General features: G+C 41.9%; 1 protein-coding gene and 1 non-coding gene across 7 annotated transcripts in view; one reads left to right on the top strand and one right to left on the bottom strand.

Annotated features, from left to right (window-relative positions):
• The window catches only part of Crppa (CDP-L-ribitol pyrophosphorylase A), a 310,932-nt gene extending 299,744 nt beyond the window's left edge, over window positions 1-11,188 (bottom strand). For 3 of the 6 annotated variants that reach the window (XM_060367216.1, XM_060367208.1, XM_060367203.1), the window contains exons 1-2: window positions 10,435-11,185; window positions 1,718-1,994 (exon numbers count right to left, since the gene is read on the bottom strand). In XM_060367216.1, the coding sequence (XP_060223199.1) occupies window positions 1,718-1,994; window positions 10,435-10,685 (528 nt within the window). In that variant the 5' untranslated portion in view covers window positions 10,686-11,185. Of the gene's footprint in view, window positions 1-1,717; window positions 1,995-10,434 lie in introns of all 6 variants that reach the window. The other 3 variants (XR_009585522.1, XM_060367222.1, XM_060367200.1) reach the window with 3 other exon arrangements.
• Window positions 11,189-14,522: 3,334 nt separating this feature from the next.
• On the top strand, window positions 14,523-14,654 carry LOC132651902 (small nucleolar RNA SNORA17). The gene has a single exon (XR_009589441.1). It is a non-coding gene; the product is annotated as a small nucleolar RNA SNORA17 (small nucleolar RNA).
• The last annotated feature ends 6,417 nt before the right edge of the window (window positions 14,655-21,071 follow it).

The following is a 21,071-nucleotide window of genomic DNA, read 5'->3' as shown; positions in this document are numbered from 1 at the left end:
AGATAGCCATTTTTACTATGTTAATCCTGCCAAGCCATGAGCATGGGAGATCTTTCCATCTTCTGATATCTTCTATTTCTTTCTTTAGAGACTGAAAATTTTTTTCATACAAGTCTTTGACTTGCTTGGTTAGAGTTACACAAAGATACTTTATGTCCTTTGTGGCTATTGTGAAGGGTGTTGTTTCCCTAATTTCTTTCTCAGCCCTTTTGTCTTTTGTATACAGGAGGGCTATTGACTTTTTTTTAAGTTAATTTTGTATCCAGCCACTTTGCTGAAGGTGTTTCTCAGCTGTAGGATTTCCCTGGCAGAATTTTTGGGGTCACTCAGGTGTGCTATCATATCATCTGCAAATATTGATACTTTGATTTCTTCCTTTCCAAACTAAATCCCCTTGATATCCTTTAGTTGTCTTATTGCTCTAGGAAGGACTTCAAGTACTATGTTGAAGAGATGTGGAAAGAGTGGGGATCCTTGCCTTGCCCCTGATTTCAGTGCGATTGCTTTAATTTTCTCTCCGTTTAGTTTGGTGTTGGCTATAGGCTTGCTGTATATTGCTTTTGCTATGTTTAGGTAAGTGCCTTGAATCACTGATCTCTCCAGGACTTTAAACATGAATGGCTGCAGGATTTTATCAAATGCTTTTTTTTTTGGCATCTAAGGAGATTATCATGTGGTCTTTTCTATTCAGTTTGTTTATATGGTAGATTACATTGATGGATTTCCATATATTGAACCACCCCTGCATACTCTGAAGCCTGCTTGGTCATAGTGGACGATATCTTTGAGTGTTTTTGGATTCTGTTTGTGAGTATTTTGCTGAATATTTTTGCATCAATGTTCATAAGGAAGATTGGCCTGAAATTCTTTCTTTGTTGGGTCTTTGTGAGGTATAGTTATCAGGGTGATTGTGGCTTCATAGAATGAGTTTGGTAATGTTCCTTCTGTTTCTATTTTGTGGAACAGTTTGAAGAGTATTGGTGTTAGCTCTTCTTCAAAGGTCTTGTAGAATTCTGCACTGAAACCATCTGGCTCTGGGCTTCTTTTGGATAGGAGACTTTTGATGACAGCTTCTATTTCCTTAGGGGATATAGTCCTATTAAATTTACTTATCTGTTCTTGATTCAGCTGTGATAAGTGGAATTGGCATTGAAATGGAAATTGTGAAACTGTACATTAAGTTTTACATTTTCAGTACTTAATATATTTGATATATTTATCCACCATCAAAAATAAAAATATGGAGAACAGAATTATAACTAGAAAAATAACTAGCTTTATATCCTTTTTTTACAGCTCATGTCCATCCCTTACAGTCTCAGGAAGAAATAAACCACATATTCTCTCATATGTAGAACGTACCTGGTAATGGATGTGTGTGTTTGTGTGTGTGTGTGTGAGTGTTTGTGTGTGTGTGCGTAAGCAAGTGCTCATGTTGGTAGAGATAGCATGAAGAGGGGAAAAAGCTAACTGTAAGAGGATAAGAAATGACTGAATGAACATGATAGGTATACATTCTAACGACATTAGTGTCTCTTCATATAGCTCATCACAATATGATAAACGATATAACTAAAGAAGTCCAAGCCTCACAGTCTGCCGTGCTGACATGTCATCAGGTCACCATCCCCACTTAGAGCCAGTAAAATATATTACTATCAAAATACAGAAAAATACCCAAGCACCATGGTTGCCCATTCTCGTGTCAATCACTCACCCCATGCTCCTTAGCAGCTATGACAACTCTCAGGAGGATGTCTTCCTCAACAAAAGGTCTTACAGCATCGTGGATAATCACAACTTCTGGCTTAGTGAGCTTACAATCTGGCTGGTCTTCTGCCAGAGCTTTCAGTCCATTGAAAATTGATCTGTGGCGCGTGGCTCCGGCCTCAGCCAGTGAGATGCGCTTGTGGCCATACCTCTGAAGGATACTCCTCATTGCTTCCATGTTCTCCCCTGTCACTGTCACAACAATGTCCTTGATCCAGCATACTCTACAAAGAAAGCATGTCTATGTTTAATATAAATGGACTCCAAAGCACATAAAAGAAAACTGAATCTCCAGTATAAATAAGTGTCAATTGACCTACATTGGGAAAACAATCCAGAAAGCGTGGTTGTTGTGCATTTTCATTAGGTCTGTCTGGGAATCAGTGAGCATTTCACACTATCAGTAGAGGTGATTTTTCACACTGTATCTTACATAGGATGGTACATAAACTATGCTAAAATACATACTAGATACATCAGACTTTTCACTTCAATTAAATTTGCACAAATAGTATATTTGTACATTTTCTAAAGAAAAAAAAAAACACCAAAGAATGTGTTATTAAACCTGTATTTTTGCTATTATTTTATCCAGCAGTAGGGTAAGAAACTCAAAACATTATCGAGTTTTATAAGCTGACCGCCTCAAGATGTTCCATGAGCTGCAACTAACCACACAAATATTAAAACTAGGTAGCTAATCTCGCACAGACCTCCCCCAGACTGGGCACAGTCTATACTGACTGGCTCTGGAATCAAACACACTTAGCAGGCTTATGGACACCAGTGCTAACCAGTAATGACACTAAGGACCTGCATGTTCCCACAGGCTGGAACTAGGACAAATGCCTCTGACCCACAGTGCCAATTCTGAGTAAACATCACTTAAAGTTTCTAATATTTTAGATGCCAACTACAAAATGCAACTTAAAATATGAAAAAATGGAATTATGAGCCTATAACTGCTAGAATGATTAAGTCCTGAAAATAAAGTATCAAAATCATAGATAACAAAAAAAGCACCTAACATCAATAAAGCATTTCCCATTTTTAACTTGTATGAATCCATATGCAGCTCTACATTGTCTCTGACAGAGGTAGTATTTTTCAGAAGACATTTACATGATAACTTATAGAATATACTTCTCTAATTTATGTAATAGATTCATATAATGCCTTTACTATCTTTCCTACTATAGAATATATACCTTTCTGTATTTCTCTGTAAGATTTTTAAAAATGCCAGCTTTTCATTGACAGTACAATATTCCTTTTGTTTTGGCTTTGTTTGTTTGCCTCCTTACTTGTTTTGATTCATCTTTTGGCATAGAGGCTCCCTGGCAACACATGTATCTGTCTTGTATATTACTTTACATAAAACTCTTACCAGGTGCTCAATAAGTATTTGTTGAATGAATAAACTGTCCATAGTGTGACACCTTACAACACTTATGGATTGGTTTTCATGCTTTTTTACCTTAGATCCTGAGGCTCCTTAGAGGTACTCAACAACTTTTATATTTTATCAGACATTTCAAGATGACTTCAGTGATGAAAATGCTATACTAACATACACTGCCCGAGAGCACCCTCGAGTCTTTCCAAGTGATGATAACTACAGAAGGAGATCACTTGTACACTTTCCTTTGGTTTGCTTGACCCAGCCCCCACACCAATCTCATCCTTGACAAGTCTAGATCTTACCCTCTCCTAGCAGAGTGGGAATTATGCTGCTCACAAAGATTATAGCAGCCGCCAAAGCACCACTCTTCAGTCCCTCCTCAGTGTAGAGTTCTGAAAGGTTCTCTCTCACTCAACTACCACAGCCATAACCCATCACTCTTTCCTGTAATCGCTTATGTCCAATATTTAATGAATGGGGTTCTTACCTGTCTCATCTCATGCCAGAAGAATTTATTCTTGCTACTTCTGGATGATCCCTCTCAAGTTCAAACCCTGGGGCCAGGCTACTGACTCTGGCCCAGGCCTTTGTAGACCTTACTGCCTCCGTTCAGCCCCATAGTCATGCAGGCCTCCCCTCTGCCATGACCTTCTTACTTTCATGACTAGCTGCTCCCTGAACAGAAAACAGTGTGTGTCTGAAATGCTCCCACAGGCTTATGAATTTGAACATTTGGTCCCCAGCTGGTAGTGCAAGATATCTAAGATATAATGGAACCTTTATCACAAGAGGCATGGCTAGCATCAGTGGGCCATGGGACCTTTGGAGGTTAAAGACAAGCCAGCTTCCAGTCTGCATTCCTGGTTGGCTCTGCTGAGCCTCTCCACTGCCTTCCCCACCTAACTAACAGTCTATACCCTGTGCAAAGTAAAGCTTCTCTCCCTTAATCTAGCCTCTCACAGTGATGAGAAAACCAATAGAGAGGGCAACATATCCTTAATAGCATGTCTCTGCATTGCTCTCTTATTTCACCATCCTGCCCCTCCTTTTCTCCCCATCCTACCAACCCATATCTGAGCCCTAATTGCTCTCCAGTTCCAGACATAGCCCAACCCAGGAACCTCCTTTGACCACAAAGCTGGGTGCAGCCTCCTTCCATTGCCAAAGACTCATCTCTCAAAGGTTATCATGTCACGCTGCAGTCCATAATTTTCTCTCTCCCTCACTAGGCTGCTGGCTCTCAAAAAGACAGTATCCCAGAACCTGGCACATATTTTCCTTTCAATAATATTAGATATAAAAACAGCTAAAAATATGGAATCTTTGCTAGCGTCTATGGGCTGTGTTGAGAATTTTGCCTATACTATCTCGACACCCAGCTCTTTGGGATAAATTGCTATGGTCTAGATCTTACGCTTGAGGACACAGAGATAGCGGCCTGTCCATAACCACCCCAGCAGAAAATGAAAGGACTGGGATAAATGCAATCTGACTTTGGAGCTCACGCTGTTAACCTCCATGAATGTACCAACACAGTCTCAGAGAAAAAGTCTAACATCTAGGAGAGAAAAACTCATTCTGGACCATTCTGCCCCTAATGTTTCATTTCTGTTACCGGGATTGAAACATGTGACATTGTTGCTTTGGCAGTAAAAGCTAATTCTCCATAATTTCTAATAACTCCAACAAAGGAGAGTTTTCCTTCGCCCATGTATTCACTGGGAAGATCTGTCAACGACTGTCAAGCAGGCGTCTAGCACACGCCCTCTCCTATGCCTGGCACTGGAGAGACGACCACGAGCACAGAAGAACGGTATCCCTTACACCACACACCATGTCAACCGATGACTGAACAAAAGCGATGTTTTAATAATTAGGTAAAAAATGCTTTTAAGAAATTCTTAACCTGGGCACAGTGGTACATGACTTTAGTTCGAGCACTAGGGAGGCAGGGGCAGGCTAATCTACCTGAGTTTGAGGCCAGCCTGGTCTACAAAGAAAAGTTCCAGGACAGCCAGGGTTACCACAGAGAAACCCTGCCTTGAAAAACTAAACAAAGAAGAAGAGGAGAAGGAGGAAAGGAAGAGAAGGAGGAGAAAGGAATTATTAAAGCCATCATTAAATGTGTTCATCACTTAATTAGGTCTTGTGTTACCTTCTTTTTAATATAGAGAATTTATAATAAATATTCAGCTAATCAGTGGCAGAATTTTTGTATAAAGCAAGAGATTAACTTGATTCCTAAGCTATTTACCTTTGTTACTTTCCATTGTACGCTCTTCCAGAGAATTCAGTCAAGATACCTTTTTTGTTTTGTTTATTTTTTTATTTTTTATATTAATTAAAGTTTATTTTCTTTGTATCCCAGCTGTAGCCCCCTCCCTCATCCCCTCCCAATCCCATCCTCCTTCCCTCATCTCCTCCCATGCCCCTCTCTAAGTCCACTGATAGGGGAGGTCCTCCTCCCCTTCCATCTGACCCTAGCTTATCAGGTCTCACCAGGACTGGCTGCAATGTCCTCCTTTGTGGCCTATCTAGGTTGTTCTTCCCATGGGGGGTGGGGAGGTCAAAGAGACAGCCATTGAGTTCATGTCAGAGACAGTCCCTGTTCCCCTAAGATAACTTTTTAAAGTATAATGAAAAATTACATTGAACTACAATACAAAAGAATCAAGAAGAGAAATGATTCTAAGCATTAAAATATCTATTCAATGGTTCCTTCTTTTCAAATAAATTAAACTAGGCATAAATAATCATAAACAGCTAGAGCTGTAGCTTTAGACCATCCCCAGGCAATTGCACTAGCTTTATTAAATGTATGAGTGTTTTGCCTGGATGTATGTATATCCACACACTGTGCAGTGTGTCTGTGCAGGCAGACACAGATGTTTGTGAGCTGCCATACGGGTGCTGGAAACCAAACCTGGGTCTTCTGCAAGAGCAACAAGTGTTCTTACCCACTAAGCCATCCTTCTAGCCCCGTTTTATTGAGTTGAATTTATAATGGGTCTGGGTTTGTTTGTTTGGTTGGTTGGTTGGTTTTGGGAGGGGTGCTGTTGATGAGACAGTATCTAACACAGGTTTCCCTAGAATACACTACATATCCCAAACTAGTCTCAAACTCATGGCAATCCTCCTGCATCTGCCTCCTGACAGACAGATTTAAGATGTTTTAAACCATCAACTTTAAAAGTGTGCATTTCTGGAACCAATATACATCATCAGCCCTTCCTATCAAGTTAAATCGACTATTGCTGACTAGGCTAAATAGAAATGAGAATAGAATGCATAGCACAAAATGGCAGGGGTGGGGAGAGACGCCTCAAAAAAGAGAAAGAAAGAAAAGTTTAGAAAACACTATTTCATACCACTCAAGAGGTAGTGGGCTTACTATGCTGTTTTGTTCAGCAACCAAGGATACACCCAGGACCTTTAAGCTTTTGTAAGCACTGTTTGTATTTCAAAGGATTTGTTCACATTCTTTTCAAGTCATAGAATTAAATTTTAATTCTACAGAAGACTTTTAATAATGTAAAATCATGAGACTGTAAAAGACCTTAAGTACCTCACACAGTGCATCCTGAATAAATATTTGGTGAATAGAAGCATCTAACCTACCTCTGAGCTGAAAACAAGTCCACACCAAACCCCCGGCAGCCCAATTCTATCAAACTTGCATGATTATTTCCTTCCTGGCACATTCCATACCAAATATAAACGTAGCCCCAAGCTCTGTAACACCTACAGACATTTTGAGGAGGAAATCTAATATCTCAGAAGTTATTTTCTCCTGGAATAACAAATGTTACAAGCATACTCTGCTCAGACGGTTTAACAAAATCAGTTGAAAACAGAACATTTACACAAATGCTTATTTAAAAACCTGTGGGAAATCAAGCCCTGTTAACACCTACAAAACAGGCTCATCCAGGCTGCAGAAACCCAGCCTTAAAGAGACAGTGGCAGCTGCAGCGCTTTCATGTGCCTGCCTTCCTGGAACCTTGACTGTGAGCTGCCTTGCAGCCTTGTCTACAGAGTCCCACCTCCTTGTGCCCATTTCGATGTTTTAGGGTAAAATGTTGAGCTAGTGAGATGGGCAGGTTGCTAATCCCTTAGCAAAGGCAAGCCTGTATCCTGTGGTGCAGATCTGTAGCCTGGGAGCCAATGGTCTTCCCTGATTTTAAAGGTCTCAACAGGAAGACAACACAGAGCTCTTATCCTGTAACCTGTACAAAACACAAAGCTTTTCTTCTCCCTTTCACTCAGCCGTGATCTTAATTAATCAAATTAACCTATCTTACCATTCAACTGGAAGCGTCCTATGCGCTTTTCTCTCTATGAATCTCTAATCAGTGGACTCAATACTACCTCTTAACCATTCCTCCCATTGTCCCTCTTCCATTCTTACTATCTCAGTCTAACTCATGTGATCAGTGTTGCTCATTTAGAGAAAAGCTCATGTAATTCTCATCTATCCAGCTAACAGAATTTGCAATGGTTTAAACCAACATTGTACAGTGGAACGGTTGTTTAAAGTACATGAGAAGATAAGACTTAAAGAAAAAGAGAAAATAGGCAGTTAAATAAACTGTACATTAATACACTGACAGCCATACCTTGGGATCTTAGTAAAAATAATACTAATACTAATAATAATAATAATAACAACTACAGCTTGGCTCATCCTTGATCTCCAAGCAGGAAGACAGGCCGCAGGTGAAGCCTAATCACAGGTTTGCATTTCTGTTACGCACACATAACTGATCTACAGAGTGTGCCTGTCAGATCAACACTAACCCACTAACCCACTAACCCACCAACCACAGAGAATGAGCAGGGGACTGTTGCTAGCTAGTGCATTGCTCTGCAGGACCATCATCCTGTAAACTGATAGCCGAATTATAATGTTTTGATAAGCATGGACCATAACAAGAAGCAAGTTACCTTAAGCAGGGTCTTCTACCCAAGAGAGCTCAAGAAGCCTCAATAGTTTTAGGGGAACTGAGGTCAAAGCAGACAGCCTGACAGAGGAACACCAGCGCCAGACATCTAAATAAGCATGGCTGATACTCGCTTCACTTGTTCGCTCTTGTATCATCATAATCTTGCCATTTTTTTTTAAAACCAACACTTCTATTTAACATTTTCTTTCCTTAAGTATTTAAAACCAGAAATCAGATTACCGGTAAGAATTTTTATTTTTATGGTCCCCTAGTCACCAACCCCACATTTTGTATCTTAACAACAGTAACAAAACACACACACTCTCTCTCTCTCTCTCTCTCACACACACACACACACAACAAACAAACAAACAAAAACAGTGCCTTGACACCTCCGTGATGCAGCCAACTGCAGGTTTTTTTCCCAGCAGACCTCAGTCCCAGCCAAGATCTTAAACATTCCCAGGTACTGATGAAGCTTTTACCCAACAGAGTTTAAAAACAAAAACAAACAAACAAGCTCCAGCCCTGACCTAAAGTTCATAAAACTGCCAACTCTATCCTATAAAACCCTCATGTAAGACATACCTAAAAGAGCATTATCCTGCCTGCCTTCTGTCAGGAAAATGAGAGCATAGTTCTGTATGCGCCTCAGATAAATGATATGACTCCTCACTGTGGTAACTGCTATTTCTTTCTGTGGAATTTCAACCATACCTATTCCAAAAGGGTTAGGGTCACTCCACTGTGGGAACTAGTCTACTGTAACTTTTGTGGTCCCAGTCAATGACTGTAAGAGAGAAAACAATTTCCAACTTCAGATCCAGGAAGAAGATTTTTGTAAACAGTAAAACTTGAGTACATAAGTTATTCAGCTGAACTGGGCCTTCTTACCAAGTTTTATGCCCTAGATGATAAAGCCTTTGTCACATGGTTCCCTGAAACACAATTTCTTCATTGAAGGTTGTGTCATGAAGTAATAGTTACATGAGGGAATAAGACTCCTGATCTCAGTTCCTTGTTAATCAAACAATTTTTTTAAAAAGTTAGCAATGTTTCCTGAGTTATAACCTGTTATAATTTATTCCAATTTCCCTGGTAGGCTACATAAAGTTTAAACTGCTGTAATCAAAAATTAAAAAAAGTTTTCTTTTGCCGTATTTTCCATAAACCCTTTCCAAACATTCTTTTCAATTAAAAGGTTACCTCACTCGAGCTACCTCACTCAGTACATGCAAAAAAACAAAAAAAAAAGTAAATTATTAGAAAGCATTTCCCAAGGGAAGAGATGTTAAGTGGGAAAAAAAGGTCTACTAGTCCCTCCATATAACTATCAAGCTAAGATCCGCTGCCAGTGTCCATTCCATCGCCAGCACAGATGAGGGGCGTTGCCAGGAAGTCTGTTGAATGGCTCTACAGAGCAATCCCCATGCTAGCCAGAGAAATAAAAGGCAGACTGGGTGACAACCGGAACTGTTCCCAGGTCTACAGTTTCAGATGTAACCCCTGGCCTTGATTACTTTAATCATGGACGATTACGACCTTTTACACTTCCACTTTACCAGATGCCGATACCCAGATGGCGTAAAATAATCTTACGCCATTAGACCCTTTGACTTTTTGAAGTGTGTTGGGAGAGGGGATTGCTCCTCCTCGGAACAAAATGCCACTGGGCAACGGTCTCTCTTGAAGCCTCCGGTAAAGGTTACTTACGCTAAATATTGAAATCTAACTTTAAATGGAACCAGTCTGCTTCAGGTTTTAGGCATCTCCACAGCTGTGCATTTGACTTCAAACAAGTAACGACCTCGCAGGACCGGAAGACCTTTATAATCCTGTGGACTCCTACCCTCAGCCCCATCCCATCTCAGCACAGATACCAGGGCCCTTCTGGCCATCCCACTGCCTCTCCGCGGCCTTCCTGACACTGCTCAGTTTCTGCAACTAACTTCGCTCTCTTTTCTAGCGTGTCTTGGCCTCAATCTCACTCTCCAATCCCTCCCAGCTACCGAAAGGCTGGAATTAAGCCTGGCCTTCTCCCTACCGCCTGGTTTATAGCCAGGCCTGGCTCCCAAGAGGAAACGTGCCTGCCCAGGAGCCTGGAGGTGCGGCTACTCCACGGGGCGCACGCATGCGCGGTGGCACTGTGCGCTGGGCCGCTCGGCGGCAGCTCTCCGGCCCCACGGGGCGAGCGCTGGAACAGAAAGTGCCCTGGTTCCCACACACTGGTTCGTCGGTGCCCCGAGCCGGGCCCTCCCCGCCACGCTGTCCGCTGGGATGAGCCTGGGCTCCGGGGAGCCGGTGGCCGGCGTCAGTTACCTCTCCAGGGCCTGCAGGGTGTAGCTGATGAGCGGCCTCTCCAGAAGCCGGCAGAACTGCTTCGGGGTGCGGACGCCCATCCTCTCCCCGCAGCCCCCGGCCGGCAGCACGGCGGCCACGGCTCCAGGGAGGCTCCCGGGCTGCGCCCCGGCGCCAGACGGCAGGTCCACCGGGAACGCCGAGCCGTCGCCCGGCGGGCCGCTCACGCAACGCCCAGGCTCAGCGGGCCTGCTGCGGAGCCCGGGTTCCATGGCTCCAGGCGATCGCAGAAGCCCAGGGTGCGCACGGGAACCCGGAGCGAGGCGCCAGCACTGGCTCGGAGCCGCGATCACCGGTCGGGGTGGGCGAGGAGCGGCGGGCGCAGAGAGGGCACCGGGAACGTGGCCCCGGTGCTGATCCCGGCCGGAGCGGCCGAGCCTGTCTTCTCAGCCCAGGCCCAGCGCCCCCGGGGCAGCGCTCTTCCTGCTCTTCCTTCTCTCCCTGCAGGCAGGCCCGGTCCGGCTGAGGCTGCTGTGGCAGTCCTCACACACTTGAGAGTCACTCACAGACAGCTGTGCACGACACTGTCACGTTCCCCATTCTAGATAAGTGGGAAAGACTTGTATTCAAGGTACAGTTCAAGACCCAGATGTGACCACCTTGGTTATACGAATTTCGTTATCCTCAGAGGCGCCCTGATCCTACCAAGCAGAAAGGTGAAAGGCTAGGAAAAGTCTAGAATCCAGGCTGCAAGGCTGGTTCCCAGACTTGCCGGTGCGTTGGAACCACCAAGCAGAGCATCCCTGAACCATGTGTTCCACACTCAAATTCTAGGATTTGATTGGTCTTGGGGGGGGTGCAGCCAGGGCTGTGGAATGTTTTCAAAGTTCCACCGGTGATTATGTTGAGCAAATCTGTTTTGTGGTAAGACAGAAATCACACCAATTGGTGAATAATCAACACACATCTCACCTTAGCAGGAAAAACCCTGGTGTGCATGGTCACTGGCAGGGGTAACATGAATAGTTAAGTGACTGGTGTAAGACTATGGCCAGGCAGTCATAAATCCTTGGTTTAGAGGTACAACCAGCATTGAGAAATTTCAGGCCTGGTAGGCATCTTGCCTTCATTTAGTACTGTCCTGGGAGCTATTGATGAAATATAATGGTAGTCGGAGTGCCAAGCGCATTGTATTCAGGATCTGGAATGTAAAAGTCATGAGAGCGTGGCCTAGCTTTGCTCCTCATTTGGGTTGTTTGCCCAGCTTCAGGAATGTGACAGGAGCCTAATACTTACTGAAGGAATTGCCGATTAAATAATGACAAAGTATAAGGAGTTATTTGGCCATGTATATTATCAGTCCTCACCCACCAATAGCTAAATTAGATTCACTCAAAAAAAATTTTGAGCATTGAAATTACCCAGTTACAATATTAAACCTCATTATTTTTATCCATTTTGCCAATTGAAAGCATACAAAAATAAAAAATTCTCTGCCCTTTTGTCTAATATTCTAAAGCACTCTCTTTTGTTGCTTTCATTATGAGTAATGGACAGCTTCTGTGCTAGCTGAAGTTTGTCGAACTTTTGACCCTTAGGATGAAAAGAAAGCGTTGTAGCATACTTACTTGTATTGCAATGCTTGTTTTTTTTTTTTGTTTTTGTTTTTGTTTTTTTTCGAGAGACGGGTTGGGGAGGGAAGGAGGGAGAGACTGAGGGACAGAAGGGCGCTGTGGTGGGGGCAGAGATTCTGGAAGAGCTTTTTGCTAGGGAGTTAGGTGTTTGGATATGTTAGACCTTGCTTAAAAGGGGACACCAGAGAAGGCACCATCACATCTTCTAGTCAGAAGGATTATGTTACTTACAGATGCTTGACAGAAGAGATGAGCCCACGAAGCTGTAGCATGTCCAGAGACAGCAGAGCACTCAACAGGCAGAAAGGACCAGGGAAACTAGGCCTCCATAGAACCCATGGCTTTTGCTCTTCCCAAAGTGGTTGCTTGTTGGGTCTTCTTTGAAGAGTTGTGTAAAGGGGTATATTATTTCTGAGTCTGCAGTGTTAACAATTAAGTTTTACTATGCTAGGATATGTTAGGTTTAGGGTTTGTCGTTGTAGTGGAAGCCACCTGGAAGAATGGAACTTTTACAATATCAACAAAAATGCTGGCAAGAATGCAGGCAAAAGAAGTCCGGTCTGCTCGTGGTGGGAATTTAAAATAGTATGGCTCAATCGGCCTTTTTTTTTTTTTTAGGGTTCTATTGCTATAAAAATAAAAAGACACCATAACCACAGCAGCTCTTATATAGGAAAGCATTTAATTGGGGCTGGCTTACAGGTTCAGAGGTTCAGTCCATTATCATCATGGTGGGAAGCATGGCAGCATGCAGGCAGACGTGGTGCTGGAGGAGCTAAGAGTTCTACATTTTGATCCAAAGGCAGAAGTAAAGACTATGTAGCACACTGGGCATATCTTGGGCATATGAGACCTCAAAACCCACCCCACAGTGACACTCATCCTCCAGCAAGGCCTCACCTACTGCAATAAGACCACACCTCCCAATAGTGCCACTCCCTATGGGCCAAGCATTCAAACCAATGAGTCTATGGGGACCATTCCTGTTCAAACCACAACAAGGACTCGGGATAGAAGTTCCTCAAAAACTAAAAAGTGAACTACCATATGACCAAGTTGCATTATTTCTGGGCGTACCTGAGGAAATGAATTCAGATTACAGTAGAGAAAAGCAAGGTAATATTCACAATTTTATACACACAGAATTGGCCTAGCTGTCCAAGAGAAGAATGAATAAAGAAAAAATATGGTACATCCATAATGGAATATTTGGCCATGAAGAAGAAGAAAATCCTGTCATGGCATTTGCACAGAGTAGCTAGAACTGGGGACTGTCATGTCAAGTATCATGTTTTCTCTCACATGTGGGAGAAAGTTAACGTGGACCAAGAGAAAAGAGTTCTATGTGGAGCAAAGGAAGATGAGGTAGCAGAGAGGGTGGATGTGATTAAACAGTCATCCATTCCAAAATGAAAACCTCACAGAGAAACCTGTTCATTTCTATAATTAAAAAATAGTTTGTTTTATCAATTTCTATAGGATCATTTTCTGTGATTTAAAAAAATGACAAATTATAGTGATAATCTTACAGCATTGGTTAAGATTTGTTCTTAGAAAAAATACAGTTAAGTTTTGAACTGGTAACCAATAATTCCTAGATCTTAGATGTTGTGTATGAACAAAATATAACACATCAATTGGTAGTGAACCAGAGAACAAACTACACTCTTTATACATATATGAGAAAAGCAGTATTTTTAGTGTTGTTTTTAAAGATTTATTTATTTATTTATTTATGTGAATGCTGTATTTGCATGTATGCCTGCATGACAGAAGAGGATATTGGACCCCATTATAAATGTCTGTGAGCCACCATGTGGTTGCTGGAGATTGAACTCAGGTCATCTGGAAGAGCAGCCAGTTTTCTTAACCACTGAGACATCTCTCCAGCTCTAGAAGCAGTATCTTATGCATACTGTATATAAACACTAGATTCTATTCAATCATACTCACAGTAATAGAATAAATTCCTTGTTGTGTCTTAGGATTTTTATTGCTGTGAAGAGACACCATGACCACAGCAATTCTTATAAAGGAAAACCTTTAATTAAGGATGGCTTATAGTTTCAGAGGTTTAGTCCATTATCATCATGGCAAAAAAACATGGTGGCTCTCAGACAGACATGGTGCTGGAGAAGGAGCTGAAAGTTCTACATCTTGATCTGCAGGCAGCAGTGAAAAGAATGCCACACTAGGCATAGCTTGATCATATGAGACCTCAAAACCTGCCACCACAGTGCACACTTCCTCCAACAAAGACAAACCTACTACAACAGGGCCACACTTCCTAATAATGCCACTCCCTATGGGTCAAGCATTCAAACACCTAAGTCTATGGGGGCCATTCCTGTTCAAACCACCACAGCACCTGACCACCACTTGAGATATCAAGGGGTTGGGGAGAAAGCTTGTTGAGGAAGAGCACATACTGAGCAAATTCTAATCCTCAGCACCCATGAAAAAACACTGATAACTACTACCCCTAAGAGGAATTTCAGGTGTGGTTGCTGTGTTGCATGTGCCTCAGTAGATGGCAGAGAGGAGAGAGCCTATGTCTACACTCAGTATTCTGACCTGTAAACATCTGAGTAGCTTAATATTCCCTTTAAAAAACAAGCCTGATACAACTACCTGAAAATGCCAAAAAGGACTGGGGAGAGGGGTCATACCATGTCAGAGATGACCCCTGCTTGGTGCTGCAATGTATGACCCTGGCATCATCACTAAGAAGAGCAAGTAAGTAGTGGAGAAATGAAAGAGAAAGAAACAAAAGGATGTGGGCACAATGAAGAGAGACAGAACTGAAGACTCGAGGGTAGTGAGGCACAGTCTGGTGTGAGTAGCCTGGGATGCCACCTAGAACAATACAGAGGTCTTAGCTTGTGCTGTCACTCAGGGCCATGTCTGGGTCTACAGTCCTCCAGCAGCAGGGGCCAAGGTTAGCACCAAAGGCCAAGTGGACATCACTGGTCCGGGCTGCTACCCAGGGACATGTTGATGTCTGAGGGCTGTGTGGAATTTCCCCCCCCCTCACCTGGGCATTGTGGGAGATCTGGCCATGGGGCATGAGAGCAGGAGAGCTGGTCCTTCTCCTCACCCACTGCAGCACCTGGATGAACAGGCCCTGCACCTCACTATGGCAGCATAGAAGAGCTGGCCCTAGATATGGGGTTTGTATGTGAGCCAACCTGAAAGACATGAGCATGGGAGAGCTAATTCTGCCTCTTGTCTGCTGTCTAGTGGGGTCAGTGAGAGATCCTATTCCCTTCTTTTTGCCCAGGACACCTGCTGCAGGTGGGCAACAGGGATCCTATAGGGTCATGAGAGCAGGAGAGCTGGCCCTGTCCCTCACCTGCTGCAACACTAAGGAGAGCAGACCCTGCATTTGACCTGGGCAACACAGTTGAGGTGACCTGGACTTGGGGGTTTCAAGCAAGCCAGTCCTAAGGGGTAAGCACAGTAGAGATGACCCTGACTCTTGTCTGTGAGGTGGCATGGACCAGGGAAAGACATCCCTCCTCCCTCATCCCTCACTACCTATAGCAGGCTGGAGAGATAGTGCCAGGGGAGTTATGAGAGGAGGAGAACTGGTCATGTCCCTCTCCGGCTGTAACACTTGGGAGAACAAGCCCAGCAACTCTACTGAGCAGCAGAGTAGAGCTAGCCCTGGTTGTGGGATTGCTGGTGAACAGGCCTGGAGGTGAGAAAGTGGGAGAGCAGGCAGGCTAAACAGCTCATGTAACTCTCAGGCCCATTTCCAGGGCTTTGATTTGGCCCACTCCAACATCTAACCCATCGATGAACTGCTGGAGTGCATGAAGGGACTGATTCTACAGATCCAAAAGTACAGCATCTCCATGACACAGGGCAACAACAGGATATCTGAGAGGAGGCCCAGTGAGGTTCTAGTATTGATAGAGTAACAGAAACCAGACAACTTGTACATTGCAGTGAATATTTGCAACCAAAGAAGTATGGACAGAAGGCTATAGTGTGGCACATAACAGCTTCCACAATGAGATTTTTTTAATTTGTTGTAGGGAAGGTTGAATCTCTGTTGTAGGGGAGGTTGAAAGGGTGGAGGGCAAGTATGAAGTGAGGAAGAAATGGGTGTGATTGTGGTGAGTGATGTGAAATTCACAAAGAACCAATAAAAAGTGTTTTGAAAAGACATATAACCTAAGTATGGAAGGGTGGAGTCATGCAGATGCCAGAATCTCACTTGTCAGCTAACCTAGACAAAAGAGTGAGCTGCAAGTTCAGTTAGAGGACCCGCCTGTTTCAAGGCAATAAGGCAAAGCATAATGGAGGAGAAAATAGAGGAAAACTTGGTATCTTCCTCTGGCCTCCTTGTATTCATACATGTGCACTTAACCTGGGCTCTGACATATATCCACCACACACTCTCACATGCACCATGGAATAAGTGCAAGACAGAATACTAAGAATGGAAAACAAGACAGGCATATTTAGACACTGACAAAGACAAAAAGAAGAAAGTCTGAACACCATTAACACATGAAGTTTATAAATCAAGAGAGCTAAAGACATAAAGAATGTATTCAATAAAACTGTCTTAGAAAATATTCCGAATTTAGAGAAAGAAATGAGCATGCATATATTGGAGGCATTTGTTACAGAGCACTCATCAGACAAGGGAAAAATCTCCATGTTCATTACCAAACTAAACAGAGAAATCACAGTTGCAAGCACCACGCCACATGTAAAAAGAAAACCTGTCAGAATTACAGACAATTTTTCAACAGAAACTCCAAATGCGAGGAGTACATGGATGATGCATTAGTGCTTCTCACATCTCTCATCAGTCAAGACAGTTCCTTACAGACCAATCTGGCAAGGCAATCCTTCTGCTGAGAATGGTGAATTGCTCCAAAGGGTGTAGCAAACTGAAAATAAAAACTAACCAAGCTCCAAAAGACAATAATTGTCAACCTAGATTACTGTTAACCAGCAAACCAGCTGGTTTTTCATAATTAAAGAAGAAAGGAAATTTTTCCATAATAACAATAAACATAAGGAACCCATTGCCATTAAAGCAGCCCTGCAAAAGATACTTGAGAAAGGGCTAAGGAGATGGTACAGTTCTGTATACCAGTACTAAGGTAGAAGAACAAGATGAGAAACAGACAGATCCCTAGAAGTTCCTGGCCTGACAGTCTAGGCAAATCTGTGGGCTCCAGATTTCATCAAATGTCATTGCTTAAAAATGACAAAGAGAGCGACTGAGAAAGACGCCTGATATCAGAGCCTCTAGCCTCCAGAGGCACACATGCGCACACACACTGTGCCTACAGATGTATACACACACACAAAAGAAGATACTCAAAGGAATCCTGTAGGCTGAGAAGAAAGATGAGCACTTCCACGGCACTATACAAAAGACTAAAAGATTTTTAAAAAGAGAGAGAGAGAAGCACAACCAGTAAAATAATATAAACTAGCACACATCTTTCGATAGTAACTGCACAGTCAGTAATGACCAATCAGAAAACAGACTACCAGACTAGACTAACTTAAAATAAAGAATAAAAACATGATCTAACTAATTGTTGGCTCTGAGACACACCTTGCCATTAAAAACAAATACAGCCTTATTGGGAAAAGACGAAAAAAGTTATTCCAGGGAAACAGAAAAAGAAGTCAAGCAGGGGTGACTGTTGTTTATGATAAAACAGACTCCAAATCAAAACTAATCAAAGGAGTTTTTTTTAAAGGTTACTTCATAATGGATGGTTTATACCATCCATTAAGAATACATTTTTTAAAAAATTCCCTCAGTTCTATACAGCAATTTGAATTTAAAGAAACACTTTAATTCAATAATAATGGATGATTTCAATACCCCACTCACTATCAGATCACCCAGTAAAAAACAAAAACGTTAGCATCAAATGACATCATACATCAAATGGACTTACCAGACATCTACAGAATGTTCCATCCAAAAACTGTAAAATACACATTGTTCTGAAACAACCCAGGGGATATCCTCTGAAATAGGCCATTTATTAGGGTACAAAAGAAGTTTTAATAAATTCAAAAAAATTTAAACCATTTCTTGTCTTTATCTGGTAACAATGGGATGAAACTAAAAATCTTCACCAACACAAACTGTAGAATATACAAAAGCTCAAAGAGACTTAGTGATTAATAATTTGGCAAAGAAATAGACATTATAAAGATTCTCAGAATGTAATGAAGGAGAAAACACAAGGTTAGTGTTACGAGGTACAGAGAAAGCAGTCTGTCCTAATTAGGGTTACTATTGCTGTGATAAAACTCCATGAGCAAAAGCAAGTTGGGGAACAAAGGGTTTGTTTAGCTTATGCTTCCTTCCACATCACTGTTCATCAAGCATGGAAGTCAGGACAAGAACTCAAACAGAACACAAACCTGGAGGCAGGAGCCGATGCAGAGGCCATGTAGAGGTGCTGCTTGCTGGCTTGCTCCACAGGCTTGCTCACCTTGCTTTCTAATAGAACCCAGGAACACCTAACTAGGGGTGGTGTCATCCACAACAGTTTGAGCACTCCCACATCAATCACTCAGAAAATGCCCTACAGTCCTGCTTATAGCCAGATTTTTCTGGAGGGATTTCTCAATTGAGGCTCATTCCTCTTCAGTGACTCTAGCTTTTGCTGAGAATGGTGAATTGACATAAAACGAGCCAGAACACTGCTCTATGAGGAAAGCTACAGGTGTCTACATCTAAAAAATCAAATCTCATACATAACAAATCCAAAATAAGTATATAAAAAGAAATCATGAAGATTAGGGCAATAATTTAAAGGAAACCAAGAGCATGTATGAATAATCAATGAAACACAATCCAGAATGAGGTAAATAATTCAAACAAATCAATATTGAGCTATGAGATTGAAACAATACTTTAAAAAAAAAATTCTCCCACCCACCCAAACCCAGATGGATTTCTTGCTGTATTCTACAAATTTTTTTTAAACTAACAGCAAAAATTATCATGGAGTTCTGTAGAACATGAAGGAAAGAAATGCTACCAACTCTTTCTTGTTTGTTTCTTACTTTCTTTCTTTCTCTTTATTTTTCTTCTCTTAACAAAGCCATTATTACCCCAGTACAAAAACTGGGTAATGATACATTAAAAAGTAGAAAATTAACGGTCCAGATAAGCATGGATTCAAAGAATTTACACATAAAAAGGGAAGTTCATCATGATAAAGATAGCTTCATTCTAATGGCACATGATGGCGAGGACTTGAAGAAAGGGAAACACTCCTCCATTGCTGGTGGGAATGTAACCTTGTACAACCACTTTGAAAATCAATCTGGCACCTTCTCAGACAATTAGGAATAGTGCTTCCTCAAGATCCAGCTATATCACTAATAGACATATATCCAAAATATGCTCGAGTACACAACAAGGATATTTGCTCAACCATGTTCATAGCAGCTTTATTCGTAATAGCCAGATTCTGGAAACAACCTAGGTGTTCCTTGACTGAGGAATGGACACAGAAATTGTGGCACATTTGCACATTGGAATACCACTCAGCAATTAAAAACAAGGAAATCATGAAATTTGTTGGCAAATGGTGGGAACTAGAAAAGATCATCCTGAGTGAGGTATTCCAAAAGCAGAAAGACAAGCATGGTATATATTCCCTTATAAGAGTATATTAGACATATAATATAGGCTAATCATACTAAAATCTGTACATCTAAAGAAGCTAAGCAAGAAGGAGGACACTGGGTAAGATGATCAATCCTTATTCAGAAAGGCAAAGGGATGGAGATCAGAAGAGGGAGAAAACAGGCAACAGGACAGGGGCCTACCACAGAGAGCCTCTGAAAGACTCTACCCAGCAGGGCATCAAAGCAGATGATGAGACCCATAGCCAAACTCTGAGCAGAGTGCAGGAAATCTTATGAAAGAAGGGGGAAAGAGAAAGATCTGGAGAGAACAGGAGCTCCACAAGGAGAGCAAAAGAACCAAAAATTCTGGGCAAAGGGGTCTTTTCTGAGACTGATACTCCAACCAAGAACTATGCATGGTGATAACCTAGAACCCCCTACACAGATGTAGCCCATGGCAGCTCAATATCCAAGTGGGTTTTCCTAGTAATGGGAACAGAGGCTTTCTCTGACAAGAACTCGGTGGCTGGCTCTTTGATCATCTCCCACTGAGGGGAAACAGCCTCAGCAGGCCACAGAGGAAGACAATGCAGCCAGTCCTGATGAGACCTAGTAGACTAGCATCAGAGGAAAGGGCAGGAGGACCTCCCCTATCAGTGGACTTGGGGATGGAGATGGGAGAAGAGGGAGGGAGGGTGGAGTGGAAGGGGACGAGGGAGAAGGCTACAAAGTGAATAAACTGTAATTAATAAAATAAATAAATAATTTAAAAATACCATTCAAAATTGCTTTAAAAATATATCATAATAAACCATACCAAGGAATTAAAGATCTCCACAACTAAAGCTAAATTACAACAAACACTAGGTAATAGAAAGATATTACTGCTCATAACTTGGCGGAATGTTGTTAAAATGACTATCAAAAAATCTGCAGATTCAATATAATTCTGGTAGAGTGACTATCCTTGTCTTGTTCCCTTTGAGATTGCTACCATATCATACTGTTTCAATACCAATCAAAAAATGTTTACGGAAATAGCATCATGAAAATAATATGGAAGCATAAAATTTTCTGGGTATACAAAGCAATCTTGAGCAAAGAGAATAATCCTAATTTCATTACATTATAGAGCCATTGTAACAAAAACAGTATGGTAATGCCCCCTCTTGGTCTAGATCAATGGAATAGACTAGAAGACTCAGACATAAGTTCACATGTTATTAGTCATGTGATTTTTGACAAAGATGCAAAAAAAAAAAGTTGTTTCTTCAACTAATTGTGCTGCCAAATCATAATGTAGAAAATGTAGAGAAATCAGATCAGTTCCCTGTTTCTCACCCTGGGTGAAAATAAATTCCAAATGGATAAAAAGATGTAAAACTTGGCAAT

This window comes from Meriones unguiculatus, chromosome 1, assembly GCF_030254825.1.
Source record: "Meriones unguiculatus strain TT.TT164.6M chromosome 1, Bangor_MerUng_6.1, whole genome shotgun sequence".
Lineage (NCBI taxonomy): Eukaryota > Metazoa > Chordata > Mammalia > Rodentia > Muridae > Meriones > Meriones unguiculatus.
Note: the sequence above shows the minus strand (reverse complement) of the source record. Positions and strands in the feature narration are given on the sequence as shown.